Genomic DNA, 15,744 nt, shown 5'->3' with positions numbered 1-15,744 from the left:
GTGGGGAAGAGGGAACTGTCAGGTAGCTGAGGTGGCTCTGCTGCTTCTTCCACAGATACAGGCTACCAGAGAGCCCAGTGACAGGCACCCCTGTGTCTCTTCCTGGCCTTCACACCTGTGTGGGCAAAGCCTGTTGTATCCAGCTCCTTTACACCTCACTTTGGGTTCTCAGCAGCCATGGCCTGGGGGGAAGCCCAGGTGAGCAGAGGAGGGAGTTTCAGGGTTCCTGCAAGCTTTGTGCACTAGCTCAAACTCGTAACTCCTTCACAATCTCAGCTTGGGAAGGTGCTCTTGGCCATTTACCCATGCTCTGGCCCCTGTTTTCCCCAGGGCTGCTTCTGCAGGTCAGTCACAGGCCATGACAATTTTGTCAAGGTAGCTGCAGTTGGAGTGGGGAAAAATCCGCTTTTCCTCTCAAACCCTCAGCTTTCAGCTGCTGGTGATGCCATAAATTCCTCTACTTCTCTGGTTACTGTAAAGTCTTTCAGGGTGGTCAGGACCTGAATTCCTCACACAAAAGAAGCAGGGGGAAAGGAAACAGCAAGAAGGGCCTTCCCTGCCTAGGGGATCTGTCACAAGGGCTCAGCGAGGCTCCAAGTGTGTGCTACAGCTCTGAAACCCCTCTGCTCTTAGGTAGCTGCCTCTCACTCCCCTCTCACCAGTGCACACCCTCCTCCCACTCTCTGCTTCCCACTCATGTTCCAGCAGCTCCATCTGGCTCCTTGGCCTGTCTGATCAGCAGGCTCCTGGAGCTGCAGCATCTCCAGGTTTGTTACTGACTTCAGCTTTGGAGTAACCAGGAGAGACAGAGCTCATCCAGCATCACAGGGCTGTGGCTGCTGAGAAAAGTGCCTGGGTGGTTTCACTCCCTGCCCTGAGCTGTACAGCACTGGTCCTCTGCCAGTCCATCCTGGACTTAAATCCAGCTGCTGCATGAGACACGTGTGGGCTGCTGTGCCATCCTACACCACCCACCCTCACCTGAGGGCTGTGCTGAGATGTGGGAGATCACTGGGGAATTGGCAGTGGTGTCAGCACTGCCAGAGAAGGTGTTTGCTGTGGCCACTGCCCCAACACTGAGCAGGACCAGAACAGGTAATTCTGCAGAAAGCTCTGGGTCTCCCAGTCCTCTGCACTGGACAAAGCCTTCATGGATTAAAGGAGCAATGCAGGTTGACTTTGGAGAGGTAGGAATGTGGGATGGATGATGAGTTTGTCCATTGTTTGAAGGATGATCTTGGGAAGGTTGGCCCAAGGTGCAGGGTTCTTGGTCTTTTCCCAACAAAGGCAGCTGCATGGAAAAATTTACCCTGAACAGAGCTCAGTGAAAGCAGAGCCAAGCAGGAGCTGCCACAGAGGTGAAAACCCAGAGTTTGAAATTGATTTGGAAAATTTTTGGAAAATTTTGGAATTTTTTTATTTGGAAAATAATTTTTTAAAAAAAAAATAAAATAAATAAAAAAAAAAACCTTATGGCTGCAGAGTCTTCCCGTGCTTGAACATCATTTCCACAGCTATGGATAAGAAATGCATGGTCTCTTTAGATGGGCTCACGTGACTGGAGGAGCATGGAGATTTGAGGAAGAACTATTGAATGTCATGAACTCTGCAGCTGGGCGGGGCCTCGGTTGGACAGAAAACCTTCCCACCTGAGCAGTGCTCCCAGGAGAGTCTGACTTAGGAGCCAGCAACTGGCCTCAGAGGCTCCAAGTGTTGGGAGAGGATCAAAAAGCTCCCCTGGCAGTAAATCTTTCACCTGCCATGTGACTCACTGGGGCTTGTGGCCATTCCTCCGAGGTCGACCCCGGGTCAGGATTTCTCCTGTCTCTTTAGCCTCCAAACCTGGAGATTTTTGTCTTATCTTTGACGCCATCTTGACACCGAAAACAAATTATGGCCCAATTACCCTTACTCCGAGGGGCTGGGGCTACCTTAAATGGCCACAACTACCAGGCGCTTCCTTAAGAGCGGCAATTAGTGGGGTGTGGGATGGGGAGGGGGCAAGGACTGGGGGTACCCCTGGCATGAGGCTGCCCTTGCTCCCTTGTTTCCCAGGACGGGAGGGGACATCCCATCCAGCCCCATCCCCTCCTATCCCATCCCTGCTGCACTCTGGGCTCCGCCAGGCCGGGCAGAGGTGGGGCCGCTGTGGTGTCCGGGCTGGGGGCTGCCCTGCCCCCGGTGTCACGGCTGGGGCCAGCCCAGAGGGGCCCCGTGACGGGAGGCAGCAGCCCTGGCCCTGGCCGTGACCTTCGGGACGACCTGGAGTGAGTCCCTGCCAAGGGCTGGGGACCGGCTGTGCCTCCCGTTCCACGCTGGGACATTTCCGTGCTCACCCCGAGAAACACGGGACAGCAGCATCGCAGCTGAACTGCCGTGACAACCGACCTGAAACTTTCCAAATTCATTTTAATTCCCATCTTTCAGCCTCATTACACCGCCCTCTCCTCTGCTCTGTCCCTGGGCATTTCTTGCCCAGAGCTGTGCTGTGTGCCTGAATCCAGCAGCTGTTTTGGGAGCTGGCAAATCCAGCCTGCAGCCTGGACAGTGCTCATGGGTGATCGCGTGGCTGGGTCTGGGTGTTTCTTTCCCCCCCTTTTTTTCTTTTTTGTCAGATTGGTATTTTATTTGGCTCCATCCTGTCTACCGAGCTGTCCAGTGTAACCCTTCCCTTGCTGCTTCTGAGATAAGAATAGGCTCCCCCGAGATCAGATAAACAGGCCCATAAATACCTACAACAACAAGAAGCAGGGTCTGGGCTCGGCAGAAAAGGAGGAGGGGGGAAAAAAAGAAGAAAATGTCAAAAAAGGAGCCATTGCTTTGCACACCAAACCAGGGGTGCAGAGCGAGGGATGGGAAGCGCCCCACATCCTCCTTGCCCCCGTGGCCAGACAGGGAGCCAGGGCCAAGCAGTGTCCCCTGCAGTGTCGCTCGTGGCCGGGTTGCAGGCAGGGAGCCTGGCACGTAAGATGCTGCCCCGGGGCCAGGCGATCCCTGCGTGCGTGTTCCCCTGCCCGGGCAACTGCCGGGCCCCGAGCCAGCTGCTGCCCAGCGGCATCAAGTTCACGGCAGGGTCGAGACGAAGGTATGTGCAGGGCCACCTCCCCTGACCGATGAGCTAGGCGCTTCCATAGCCAAAACCTCCAAGCTGGTGGCCAAAGCGTTCTTCCAGTGAGTTCTGGTGCCGGCGGCGTGCGGAGCTCTGCTCCCAGCCCTGGCTCGCTGCCTGAGGAAGGGAGGCTGTCCCTGTGCGGGGCTCCCATCCCCCTGCAGCTCCTCTCTCTTTGGGGGTGAAGGGGTGACCCCATCCGAGGCTGGAACAGGCGCTGGGCTGGGAGCTCAATTTCCCTTCCCGACCCTGGAGTGGAGGAACCTCCTGAGCGGGGCCGAGCTGGGCACGGAGCTCGCTGCTTGCAAATGCAGCTCTTCCAAAGCTTTCCAGGGAGCGAGGGAGCCCGGGGCTACGGGAGATGTTTAGTGCTTTTTTTACCCTCTCTCCCCCCAAATGCTGAGCCACTACCTCATAGGAAAACCCCTTTGCTGGGCAGGAAAATCCTCTGCAGCCGTGGAAACGGAGAACGCTTTGACTTGCAAAAGCCCGAGGAACAGGGGAGGCTGGCACTGGGGACACCTTCCCCAGAAGTCTGTAGCCAGCAGGTACCGCCACCAGAAACCTGTGGTAAGAAAAGAAAAAATCCTGCGGATGCAGGCAGAGCATCGCCCTGGCTGTGCGGGGCGTCCCTTCCCAGAAGCAAAATTTGAAAGACGTAATGTAAAAACCAGCGGAGTTTTTTGGTGAGGTGAGAGGTGCGCAGGCTACCAGCGATGTACCATGGTGTGGTGGCACCGAGGACAGGATTCCCGTGCATAGTCACCTTTGCCTCACAGCAGAGCAAGTGCCGAGTCCCCAATTAACCCTTTCCTTCATCCGCTGCCGAAGGGCAGCCCCGCTTGTGCTGTATGGAGACTGCATGGATACTGTATGGATACTGTATGGATGCTGTATGGATACTGTATGGATACTACATGGATACTGCATGGATACTGCATGGATGGTGTATGGATACTGTATGGATGCTGCATGGATACTGTATGGATACTGCATGGATACTGTATGGATACTGTATGGATGCTGTATGGATAGTGTATGGATAGTGTATGGATACTGTATGGATACTACATGGATACTACATGGATACTGCATGGATACTGCATGGATACTGTATGGATGCTGCATGGATGCTGTATGGATACTGTATGGATGCTGTATGGATGCTGTATGGATGCTGTATGGATGCTGTATGGATACTGCATGGATACTGTATGGATGCTGTATGGATACTGCATGGATACTGTATGGATACTGTATGGATACTGCATGGATACTGTATGGATGCTGTATGGATACTGTATGGATGCTGTATGGATGCTGTATGGATGCTGTATGGATGCTGTATGGATACTGCATGGATACTGTATGGATGCTGTATGGATACTGTATGGATAGTGTATGGATAGTGTATGGATACTGTATGGATACTGTATGGATACTACATGGATACTGCATGGATACTGCATGGATACTGTATGGATGCTGCATGGATGCTGTATGGATACTGCATGGATGCTGTATGGATACTGTATGGATGCTGCATGGATGCTGCATGGATACTGCATGGATGGTGTATGGATACTGTATGGATGCTGCATGGATACTGTATGGATACTGCATGGATGCTGTATGGATACTGTATGGATGCTGCATGGATGCTGCATGGATACTGTATGGATAGTGTATGGATAGTGTATGGATACTGTATGGATAGTGTATGGATACTGTATGGATACTGTATGGATGCTGTATGGATGCTGTATGGATGCTGTATGGATACTGCATGGATACTGTATGGATGCTGTATGGATACTGCACACATTTATGGGGCGCTGGATTAGTGTTAGTGACAGCTTGGGAGCTTTCCTGTAAGAACCCAGCCTTTAGGTGACTGAAACTTAGACATAAAATAGGATCTTTGTGCCTGACTTTCTGTACGTCTTTTTTTTTGTTTTTTTCCCCTTGAATCCGTTCAGGTTTGGGAGTGCTCTACTCTACTCCACTCATGGAAGTGGTATCATGCTAAGCTTCTTATAGCTCAAACAAAAAAAGTACCACTGCGGGCAGACATTGCTCTTCTCTGGCAGTCAATTTTCATCTCAGCCTCGCTCAAAGGGATCAGAAAATAGATCAGGGACAGGGAAGGCAGCGGTGCAGCGGCTCTGGAGCGAGGGAGAGCTGATTCACTCAGCCGGATTCCTCTTCATCGAGAGTTAATCACGACTGGTTGTACCCCCCACTGTTTGTGTGTCCCTCCGTCTGTGTTTGTACACATGCACAAAGTGGTTATGAAACCCAAGCTGCTTCCCCACGGCTGAGCTGGGGTATTCTTGGTGCGTGTGGTTGCACAAGCACAGATTGATCGATGTGTCAGTATTTTACGGACGTTGCATCATTAGTTCTGTACCTTTAATCGCAATCAAAAGCTTGGTTTCAAACAGAAAATGTAAACGTCCCTGCTGTGAGCCCTCAGATTAGCCCTAGGATAATGCACACGTTTTCCCATGCTGTTTTTCTTTGCCCCGTGCAGCCGCACGAGTGTCAGGGTTTATCCCGGTGTCTCTGGGAGCGGCAGCGTGGCCAGGCTGGGAAGGCAGGATCAGGCTCTGAGCCCATGCACACACGTCTCAGACCTCTTTGGTAAGAGCACCGTGTGTGCACAGTGATGAGGATTTGGCTTTCATTGTTAAGGATTGTGAAGGATTTATACCTGCGTGGTGACAGAATTTGGGCTGCGTTGCTGTGTCTGGGGCTGGTGGCATCCATCGTGTTCGAGGAGGGGACGCTGCTCCTTCCAAATGTGGCCGAGGCAGCGCCTAACAGGGGATCCCTGTGAGAAATCCCTGCTGCTCCGGCAGGACACGGGAGCCGAGCCCTGACCCTCTGCATGGCAGCAATAAAACCTGGGGATCCACAGCCCTCTGGTGCCATCCAGACACTGTAAAAGCCTGATCCTGCCATCCTTCCCCAAGCCAAATACGAGTCCAGTCCCTCTAGCCGTCTCCTGGGTAGGGAGGAAAGGGGTTGTAGGGCAGGGACAGAGGCGGGTACGCGTTTGCAGAGCTCCACCAGCTCCTGCTGCGAGCAAGGTCGGCATAAACAAGTCTCAAAGCATCTCGAGCTCCCCAAGGAGGAATTCCCTCACAAGGATCGGCCCCACAGCATAGTACTGACTTCAGGGATGTCTTTAATCCCGCAGCATCCCAGTGGGCAGCACAGGGGACCCGGCCAGAGCAGCGCGATTGCCGGAGCAGGAGAAAGCAGAGGGCTCGGACCCGAGGCCGTTTGCATAAAGTTTAAATTTTATTTTATTAGATTTTTTTTTTTTTTTGTTTAGCTATTCAGTTTTAAATACGTGGTGTGGCGCGCTCGGTCCCTCGGGAAGTGGTGATGCAGATCTGAGGTAGAAAACCCGGCACAGGAGTGTTCCCAAATGCACCTCTAGGTAGTTTCACCGCAGCCACACGTCGGTCAGGCGGCGGTCGGGGACAGGGGATCGGGGGCTCCTATTTACAATAGCAAACGAATCGAACCGTTCCAGTCCGGCCCGGCACGGCAGGAGCAGCCGGTGGCTGCTGGCAGCGGGATGGAGCAACGAATACTGCAAATTCGGGAGGGGACAGGGGGAAAGGGCCCGGCTGGACCCCGCTGCCGATGGGGCGAGCAGGACCCGCACCCGCAAAGCGCTCTCGCCTCTCTCCCGCTCAGCATCCGTCCGGGCGGGGGGCAGCCGGGCCGGCTCCCCGCATCCTGCCCCTGGAGGGGCTCCGGGGCCGGGCTGGGCTCTCTCCGACATTGCACATGGAGGGGCGGGCGGGGAGCGGCGGCGGGGCAGCTCTCAAGGGTTCAGTTCCAGAGCCCAGACCTGCTGGGGCCAACCCGTCCGGCCCTTCAGCTTCTTCTCGCCGTGACCCAGAGGATGCGAATAGACCTCGGGCTGCTGCGGGAGAGGAGATGGGGAAAGGAGGGAGAAAGGAGCGGTCAGGAACGGAGCGGGGTCCCGGGCCGCCCGCCCGCCCCTTGCGCCCGCAGCAGGGCTGCAGCCGGGCCCTGCAGCTCCGAGCGGCTTCGCCAACCCGAGGACAAAGAGGGGCTTTAGGGGTCCCCACCCCGTCACCCGCCCGCTGCAACACGGAAAGAAGCGGCCGCCCTTGCTCCGAATCGCTCTTGTGCCCGTTCGTCCTGGGAGAGCTCCCGGAGAGGGGAAGGACAGACCGGGGGACGGCCAGTCCCGGACCCGGCGGCTGATCCCCAGCGGAAAGTGCTCGGAAACCCACCCGGCCCTTCGGGCGGGATGTTTCTCGACGAGTTTCCCTCCACAGCACAGATTATTATTATTATTATTATTATTATTATTATTATTATTATTATTATTGTTATTATTATTATTATTACTATTACTATTATTACTATTACTACTACTACTACACTGGGAAAAAAGGTTTCAGCGAGGCCGAGAGAGTTTAGAGCATTTTCTCCCCCCCAGCCCCGCGGTTTTTCCCTCCGGCTCTTGGCCCACGGAGAGCAAGGACGCGAGTCCCGATCCGCCTCTTACCGTCTCCCTTTTCCTCTTGTTCTCCCTGCCGTCCGCCTTCTTGAGTTCGGCTTTGAAGCCCTCGGTGTCCCCGGGCTGGCTGTCCTTGGCCAGCACCTCCATCAGGTAGGCGATGTAGCTGGTGGCCAGGCGCAGGGTCTTGATCTTGGAGAGTTTGGTGTCGGCGGGCACGTTGGGGATGCACTCGCGGAGCTCGGCGAAGGCGCTGTTGATGCTCTCCGTCCTCCGCCGCTCCTTCTTGGGACCCCCGACACCTTTTCGCCGTCCCAGGCGGCCGCTGAGAGCCTCCAGCCGCCCCGGGCCGGCGGGGCCGTACTCGGCGGGGCCGTAGTTAGGGCTCTGCCCGGCGAGCTCGGGGGTCGCCTCGGCCGGGTTGAGCACCCAGCCGGGGAAGTAGGCGCGCTCCTGGTGGCACCGCGCCGCCGGCCCGAAGAGGAAAGGGTCGTGCAGCATGTGGTGGTGATGGTGGTGGTGGTGGTGATGCTGGTAGCCCCCCACCAGGTTCATGATCCGCTCGGCTGGCCCCGGGGGCCGCTCAGCAGCGCTCCATGGCCGGGCGGGAGGCGCTCCCCGCCGGGCGGGCGCCGCGGGCTGCGGGGAGCGCGGCTCCGGTGGCGGCTGTGGGGTTTGGAGTGGGGCGGTCGGGGTTCGGGGTTTTGGGTTTGTTGTTTGGGGTTTTTTTAACCCCTTCTGGAGCCTCCCGACCCTGCCTTTATATAGGGCCGCGGCCCCCCCGCCGTGGAGCCAATGGGCAGGGGAGGATGCGCGGAGGCCCCGGGGGGAGCCAAGCGGCGGAGGGGGCGTGCGCCGGGCTCGGGGGTTTGGGCTCACACCTCCGCCGCTTGCCCTCGGTCCCGCCTGCTCCTCGCTTTCAGGGAGAAGGGGGTGAAGAAGAACCGAGGGGCACCCCACCCCCGTGCTTCGAGCGCTTCGATTCCCGCTGCCGGAGCGGGGGTGTCCGAGCCCCCCGAGAGCCGGCAGCGGGCCGGGGGAGCGGCTGTCCGGACCCCGCCGGCCGGGCCGGGCCGTGTGCTCGCTCCGGGGCCGCAGTGCCCCGGGACTCTCCTTGCCGAGCGCCGAGCCCCCATGCGGGACAGGCTCGGCTCCGTGCGAGCGGAGCGCGGCGGGGCCGGGCGGGCACTGCGGGGCGCTCGGGGCCGCGCTCGGAGCAGCGGCAGCCGGGGATGGGGAGAAAAGGGGGAGAAGGTGTCGGAGTGAGGCGGGCCGGGCACCCCTGCGGTTGGGGGCGGCAGGGATGGGGTGTGGGCTCCCTCCTTGCACAGGGGGCTCCTGGCCCACGCCCGCTCCGTGCGTGGCACAGCTGCACAGGGATGTGTACTGCACGCGTGTACAGCACACACCCGCGCTGTGCAATGCACAAATCCACACTGCACTCGTGTTGCTTGCACCATGCGCTGCTGCTCACGCAAACACACTGCACACGCTGCCCATGCACCCCACAACTCTGTGCTGTACACACACTCCACAAACACACATGTGTTACACGCCCCAGCAGCACGGATGCGCTGCACCACCATGTCATTATATACGGGTATATAATATATATATATAATGTATATCACACACACACGTGAGCCATGCTCACCTATCACACACATGGCTTATAAGCACGCGTGTGTGTGCTGCTCACCCCTGCACAGACACTGTATAGATATATAAATATATAAAAGTGATACTGTCCATGCACACAAATGTATTTACAGTAGGGAGGTGGGGACCTGCCCTGCGTTTCTCTGTCCCAGCCTGGCCACCAAAGGGCTGGGGGGCACCCTCTGGGGCTGGGATCTTGTACATCACCACAGCCCCAAACCCAAGCCCAGGGTGGGGCACTGAAGTGGGCAGCCCATCCTGCTCGCCTCTGCACCCCCGGGACACAGATCCCCAGGAGGATGTCTGTCTCCCAGAGGCCGGGCTTCACCCTGCTGGGTGACATTGGGGCTGACCCCTGCTCTTGCTGCAGTGAGTCCCAGGCTGGGCACGGCCGTGGTGCTCAGAGCACGGCGGGGCAGGAAGGGGCTTTGGGCCCAAGGTATGTTAGCGATTAGCGGCGCTTTCCAGCGATTCATCTTGCAGCGGAGGGTGGAAACGTTGGAGGGTTGTTTGCAGGCGCTTGTATTAATCATCCGGGCTAACACACCATTAACGTCCTCCTGCATTTTAAAGATGACAAATTTTATTTGACTTCTCTCAATCACGGTTCCCGGGCGGATTCGGGAGCCACTTAAATGCCTCGGATTTTCCATCGTTAGTTGTTACAAGGCGAGTTGCACAGGCAGGAGGCTGGGGGGGCCGGGGCAGGGTGCAAGCAGGTCTCCGGTTCTGCCGGGGCTGGGGGGAGCGGCCGTGCCGGATCTGCCCAGCTTTGTTCCCCCCTGCTTTGTTCTCAGCTGCTGCAAAGACCCCGCTTCCCCACCCCCTTTAAACAAGCGCCCTGCAAACATTTGCTAGTGATTACTCTCCCGTTAGAGCAGGCCTTGGGTAGGGTAGGGCGTCGTGTCCCCGATTTCCTTCAAAACAGCCGTGCTTGGGTGGGATCCCCGAGCTCGGCTCAGAGCTGATGTGAGCCAGTGCCCACCTGGGAGAATTCAGGGGTCCAGCTTCATGCCTCACCCCCCCTATGCTGGCAGAGCATCACCTGTGGAGCCCTGCTCCTCTTACAAACCATCCACGCTCCTCGCTGAGCTTCTCCCCAGTCCTGCAAACTGCCAGCTTAGAGTCTGTGCCATCCAGCTCTAGAAATAGCTCCTGAAAATACCCCTTTCATCCCCACAGCCCTGCACTGCACAGGCACTTACAGCCACATCCAGCTGGGAGCTGTCGCCTTGAGCCGTGCACCAGAGTCACCTCCAGCTGCCAAGCCAGGTAAGTCCAGCCCAAGCTGGGCATTATCTTGCTTAATCCACCCCCTGATGGAGGTCCCTGGACCCCGCAGCGTTTGGAAGTGCTCAGCTGAGAAAATAGTGGGACCAGAGGGTTGATTTTCCTTTGGAAAATCATTCTAATATTTCGTGTTTTAATAAAATAATAAAACCAGAGCCCTTTTCATGCCGACACCTTCTAAATCAAACCAGACTGCCTTTGTCATGGCGTCCAAATTTAGCACTTCTCAAACTTTTGGTGAGCTCCTTTAATTTCACATCTCTCCACTCACATGGGGGAGAAAACGCCGAGCAGTTTGGATTAGTCGATTTATGCCTGGCACAGCAGGACCCACGTTTCTCTCCACCTGTTTTCCTTCAAATCCTTCCCAGAGAAAGATTTCCTGTCCTCACGGCCCGATGATGGCGAGGGGGCCAATGCTGCGTGTTGGGAGTGAGGTTATCCCGGGTCTCTGTGAACCCCAGCACCCCAAACGCAGCAGGAGGCACCAAGCTGTGCACCCATCCCCGTTTTTGGGACGGGAGCTGAGGTTCTGGCCCTGGCCCCTCAGCCACCTCCTTATCAGCGGCAGCCCCGGGTGTCCTGTGACTTTGACGCCAGCTCTGCTCCCCCCCTCCGGCTCCCTTATCTAAATAGGAGCGTAAATCAGGGCCTTGGCAGATGCCCTGGCAGGACAGGGACTCCATAAAAAGGGGCTCTGCTCCAGCTCTGTTTACATTGCAGCCCCGTAAAATATTCCCCTTGTCTTCCTTGTTAGCATCTCCCTGCAGCATCCCGGCACCCTGCTGCACCCTGCTGCACCCACATTTCCCCACCCCAAGCTCCACTGAAGCCCCAGCTGCAGCCAGGAGGGTCCCAGCCCTGTCACCCCACAGCCCCACACCATGTCCCCCATCAGGTTATGCCCAGGGTACCTCCTCCCTCAGGCGCTGCCTTCGATCCCCTCCTCAGCCACTGCAGGCGCAGAGCAGGGCTGAGCCAGCTCCCCTGGGCAGCTGGGTTGTGTCTAAAGGTGCCCCTGGGTATTTATAGCACTTGCCTGAAATAATGCAATAATAATCACTCAGCACCTTCCTAACAGTTCTGCTCTCAGAGGCCTCGGGGGACGGTGGCAAAACCCTTGGGAAACTGAGGCATGACCAGAGTCTGCTTCAAGGAGAGCTGCAGAGAGCTTCTCTGGGGGATTATTTTCCTCCTGGCAATGTGAGGAGCGAAAGAACCTGCAGAAGTGAACGGAATCAAGTCAGTTTGATCAGCAACAAAGGCAGCTCTGGGGTCACAGCCAAGACTGGGCTGCAAAAGCCCACTCAGGGCATTCCTTCCTCCCCAGCAGGGCTTGCCACACATGTCCTGCTGTGCCAGGATGGGTTTCAGAGGGGTGAGGGGTGCTGGGGTGCAGCAGAGCTCACGTTTGCTGCTGGCCATGCTCTCCTGTACCCACACACTGCCTGAGTCCCCCTGACTGCATCGCTGGGCTGCTTGATCCTGCACCAGCACCACAGGAGCAACCCCAGGTGGGGTTCAGTCTGTCAGAGCCCCACAGAAGGAGCAGCAGGAATTGGGGGTGAACACAGGGCTGTGCCTGGATGTTCCTGTTCCCAGCACCCACAGCATCTTCTCTGTCCACACGCCTCCTGTGCCGCCCCCGTGGCGACACACAGCATGACTGCCCCTCAAGAAATACCATCTATTTATGGCCAAACAGCCACTGCCTTGCGTGGATAAATCAAAAGGAAAACAAAGCTTTACGGAAAAAAGTATTAAATTTTCCATGTGCTCCTGAAGGGATGGGCCAGGCACTCGCTGTTTATTTTTTGGGCTCTCTCTTTGCTAGTACTGTAAGTGACATTGTGTTTACAAAAGTTTTTATGTCATCAGAGCAAAGTCACAGCTCAGCTTCCTCTCCTGTGTATTTTATGTAGATGGATGTGTCTGTGAGGAACATTCAAACTAAACAGAGAGCTGGTTTATAGGAAAATGTATTTATTTGAAAAATCGTAACTCACAATTTCGGCAAAACCGGGCTCCACATTTATTGCTGCTAATGGGGTGTGGCAGCCATAAATTAACCTGGAAAATTGCTGTGGCCATTTCAACAATGGCTCATTGTGCTGATGGAGCAGCAGCTCCTCAAAGACTGCTCATGCCAATTTGCAATTAGGTTTGGATGCAAACAATAGGTAAAGGGAAGGTAACAGCAGCCTCACCGCTCAAACCAGCTCCAAAATCATTGTTCTAGGCTGGCATGGGTGCCCTGAGTCTCACTTAAAACAGAGCTGTTCCCTCATCTGATTGCCATGGGAATCAGTGGAAGGAGGCTCCACCTGCCATAAAGGGAAATTTCTATTTATACTAAATTACCTGTCATAGACAGGTAATTGGAAATGACAGAAAAACCAAATCCCTGAGCTCTGACTGGCAGCCCAGATGAGCCATGTGCATGGAGAGTGGGTCCAGTTGCTCCCTGGTTGAACTTTCTTCTTGAAAAAAGTTTTGCACTGAATCAGGAGTGATGCTCCTACCCTAAAACCTCTTCTTCTCCCGCTCAGATTCCTTGCTGAGACAAACACTGATCCCCAAAACCTTGAGGCTGGCTGCTGACCCTGGGTACAAGCTGCCACTGTCATTCTCCCATCCTTGATCACTCTGGCAGGGTTTGGCTGCTGGCTCGTGGTGGCAGCTCTCCACTCATGGGGAGTAGTGGAGAAGAGCTCCCAGATGATTCAGGTCCCTGGCAAAAAACAGTGCCTTTCCCTCCTCTAACCACTTTCCACTCCTGAAGCAAATTTACAAGGGCTCTAAAATGTCCTGCTCCAGGGCATCAGCCAGCTGCTAATGGCTGGGGATTGGGAAAGACATTTCCTCTGCTGAGAAGGATTGCATAAGCGCTTATTAAGGCAGCTCCTGGCGTCTTCGTCAAAAGCATCTGGTTTGGGGCATAGCTGGAGACAAACTGCTGGGTCTGGATGGGCAGAGCTGGACTTGCTGCTTCCATCCTTTCCCTTGGTCAGATGTTAGTGCAGGTTTGGGTCATCTCCTGTGTGCTGCTGGGCAAAGGGAGGTGGGTCTTGATATGAGACATGTCCTTCTCCCTCTCCCCCTGCTCTCCATCAATCAATCCTGGTGGTGCCACTGTGGGGACTTCTCTTCACACTCCTTCCAGCTCCAGGAGCTCGGGGACCTTCCAGCCACAACACCACGTGTGCATGAGGGATTTCCCAGGTCCCTGCTTACACCACCATCCCTCATTCCTTGAAAGAGGGGCTTCCCTCCCGTCCCACTGCTACTGTGGCTGGCACATGGACTGACCTGGCTGGGTGGGTGAGCTCCTGCTCTGCACCATGTCTGTGTGACATTGCAGGTAAATGGCTTTGTGGTGGGAAAAGGCTGCTGACAGTGGTCCCGACCACCAAAAAATGTTGGGGTGCTTTTAACAGGGTTCAGCTGTGTCACAGGCTCAGTGTGGTGTGCTGGCACTGCAGAGCAGCCAGAGCCAGGGAACAGCATCCTGTCCATGTTTCCCTGTGCTGGCACCATGTCCTGGTATCCCTACTTCCCACCTTCCTCTCTGTGTGGATCCACAAGGGGTTTTTAATTCATTTTGTCTCTAAGATTTTTCAGGACACTTCCAATTCTCATCACACAATGCCTTGTGCCAGGTCTGGCTATGCCTTTTCAACTGTTCCAGGGTAGGAGGATGAGGACAATTAGGGGTGCCTTATTATCCTGCTTATACTCAACTCTCTCAAAATTCCAGGTTTTCTCTCTGCTCAGGTGCAGGAGTTACTGCTCACTTCCTTGGGAGCAGAGGGACTGATTTTCCCTGAATTCCCCCCACTGCATCCTGAGATGTCTGTGCAGCTGCCGGGCCAGCCATTACAGCAAGACTCTCAAGATGGGTTTTCCAAGGTTGTTTTTTTTGCAGATTGAGATGGTTTTAAGAATTAACAAGCATCTGTTAATACTTTTTTTTTGCAACAGAAAATTATTTGGGAGTTGGGGGTCTTAAATAATTTTAGTGCTTTTTCCCACCCTTTTCCCCCCTGTTTTATAAATGGGAGGTGGCAGAAGCCTCCCCAGAGCTCATTATTCCCCATCCCAAACTGGGATCCAGCACCCAGCATGGCTGTGCTGCTGCCTTCATAGGCATGGGGGGAAGTGGGGGGATTTGGGGGCAGAAAGGCACAGAGACACCAAGTGTCCTTTTGCCAGCATGGTCCATGGTGTCCCCATGGATATTTTACCTCCTTGCATCCAGGGAGTCACAGGATGGGGACACACTGTACAAAGTGAATCCAGACCTCCAGTGAATAACGCTTTTATTGTATATCAATATACACAGTAAATATGTGGCTCCTCCTAACATGCTCTGGAGAAAAAAACTGTCTGAAATGGAGCTTATTGGAAGGAAATAAATCGCTCCCATAAAAATGCTGATCCCTCCCTACTTCTCAAAACTGAAACAAAATCGTTTGCTGTGAGCTGAAGACCTTTCTTCTCTTGGCTCCTGGTTTTCCAAGAAGAGCAGAGAACATGAAGGGAAAACAAGCCTTCCCCATTAAAACACGCTTAAGCGAAACTCCAGTTTTCTCTTAAACTTTGCTTGGAAACATTTGAAGCGCCTTCGTGCAAACCAGTTCTGCTCTTTGAAAGGCCATTAAAATAAAAAACACCCAACCCAAAATAGCCATCTCTGCAAGAAGCATCTTGTTTGGACAGAAGTGGTTTGTTTTACACCGTAAATCCAAACACTCCTGGGGAAATGTTGTGAAATCCGCCGCGCTGGCGGTGCAGCGGCTCCAGGGATGTTCTGTGGGGCACGGACAGAGCTGGTGGGTGCTGGCAAGGTGATGGCCACCACCAGCACTTCACTGCTGATTATCCCAGCTCCTGGAGCACCCCTGACTCCAGCACAGTGCATTTTCCACCAGGGTGAAGGCTTGGGGTGAGTTCTGGCAGGGAAGGATTTTGTGTCAGAGTTCAGCCCTCCTCTGATCTTACCCCAGAGCTCCTGTGGCCTCTCTGAAGGGCCCATCAGGAGCTGAGAACACTCACCCTGGGACAAACAAAAACCATTTTCCAACAAGGTGTTAGAGCCCTTCTTAAAGTTTTTTTTAACATACTCCATGTTATACCTAGAGCACATAAAAACCCACAGTAATCCCTAAACTCCTAA

The 15,744-nt window shown here is 54.9% G+C and overlaps 1 protein-coding gene and 1 long non-coding RNA gene across 2 annotated transcripts; one reads left to right on the top strand and one right to left on the bottom strand.

The window, feature by feature from the left end:
• Positions 1–6,402: 6,402 nt before the first annotated feature.
• HAND1 (heart and neural crest derivatives expressed 1) lies at positions 6,403–8,349 on the bottom strand. Its single transcript, XM_086852028.1, has 2 exons — positions 7,668–8,349; positions 6,403–7,052 (listed from the first exon to the last, which is right to left on the bottom strand). Exons 1-2 carry the CDS (start codon positions 8,172–8,174, stop codon positions 6,951–6,953), a joined length of 609 nt encoding a protein of 202 aa, XP_086708154.1. The 5' UTR covers positions 8,175–8,349; the 3' UTR covers positions 6,403–6,950.
• Positions 8,350–9,969: 1,620 nt separating this feature from the next.
• On the top strand, positions 9,970–15,326 carry LOC147650343 (uncharacterized). The gene is made up of 2 exons (XR_015276785.1): positions 9,970–10,550; positions 11,650–15,326. It is a non-coding gene; the product is annotated as an uncharacterized LOC147650343 (long non-coding RNA).
• The last annotated feature ends 418 nt before the right edge of the window (positions 15,327–15,744 follow it).

The sequence above is a fragment of the Cyanistes caeruleus genome, chromosome 15 (assembly GCF_971803275.1).
Source record: "Cyanistes caeruleus chromosome 15, bCyaCae1.hap1.1, whole genome shotgun sequence".
NCBI lineage: Eukaryota > Metazoa > Chordata > Aves > Passeriformes > Paridae > Cyanistes > Cyanistes caeruleus.
The sequence above is the reverse complement of the archived record's forward strand: the minus strand, read 5'-3'. Positions and strand labels throughout refer to the sequence as shown.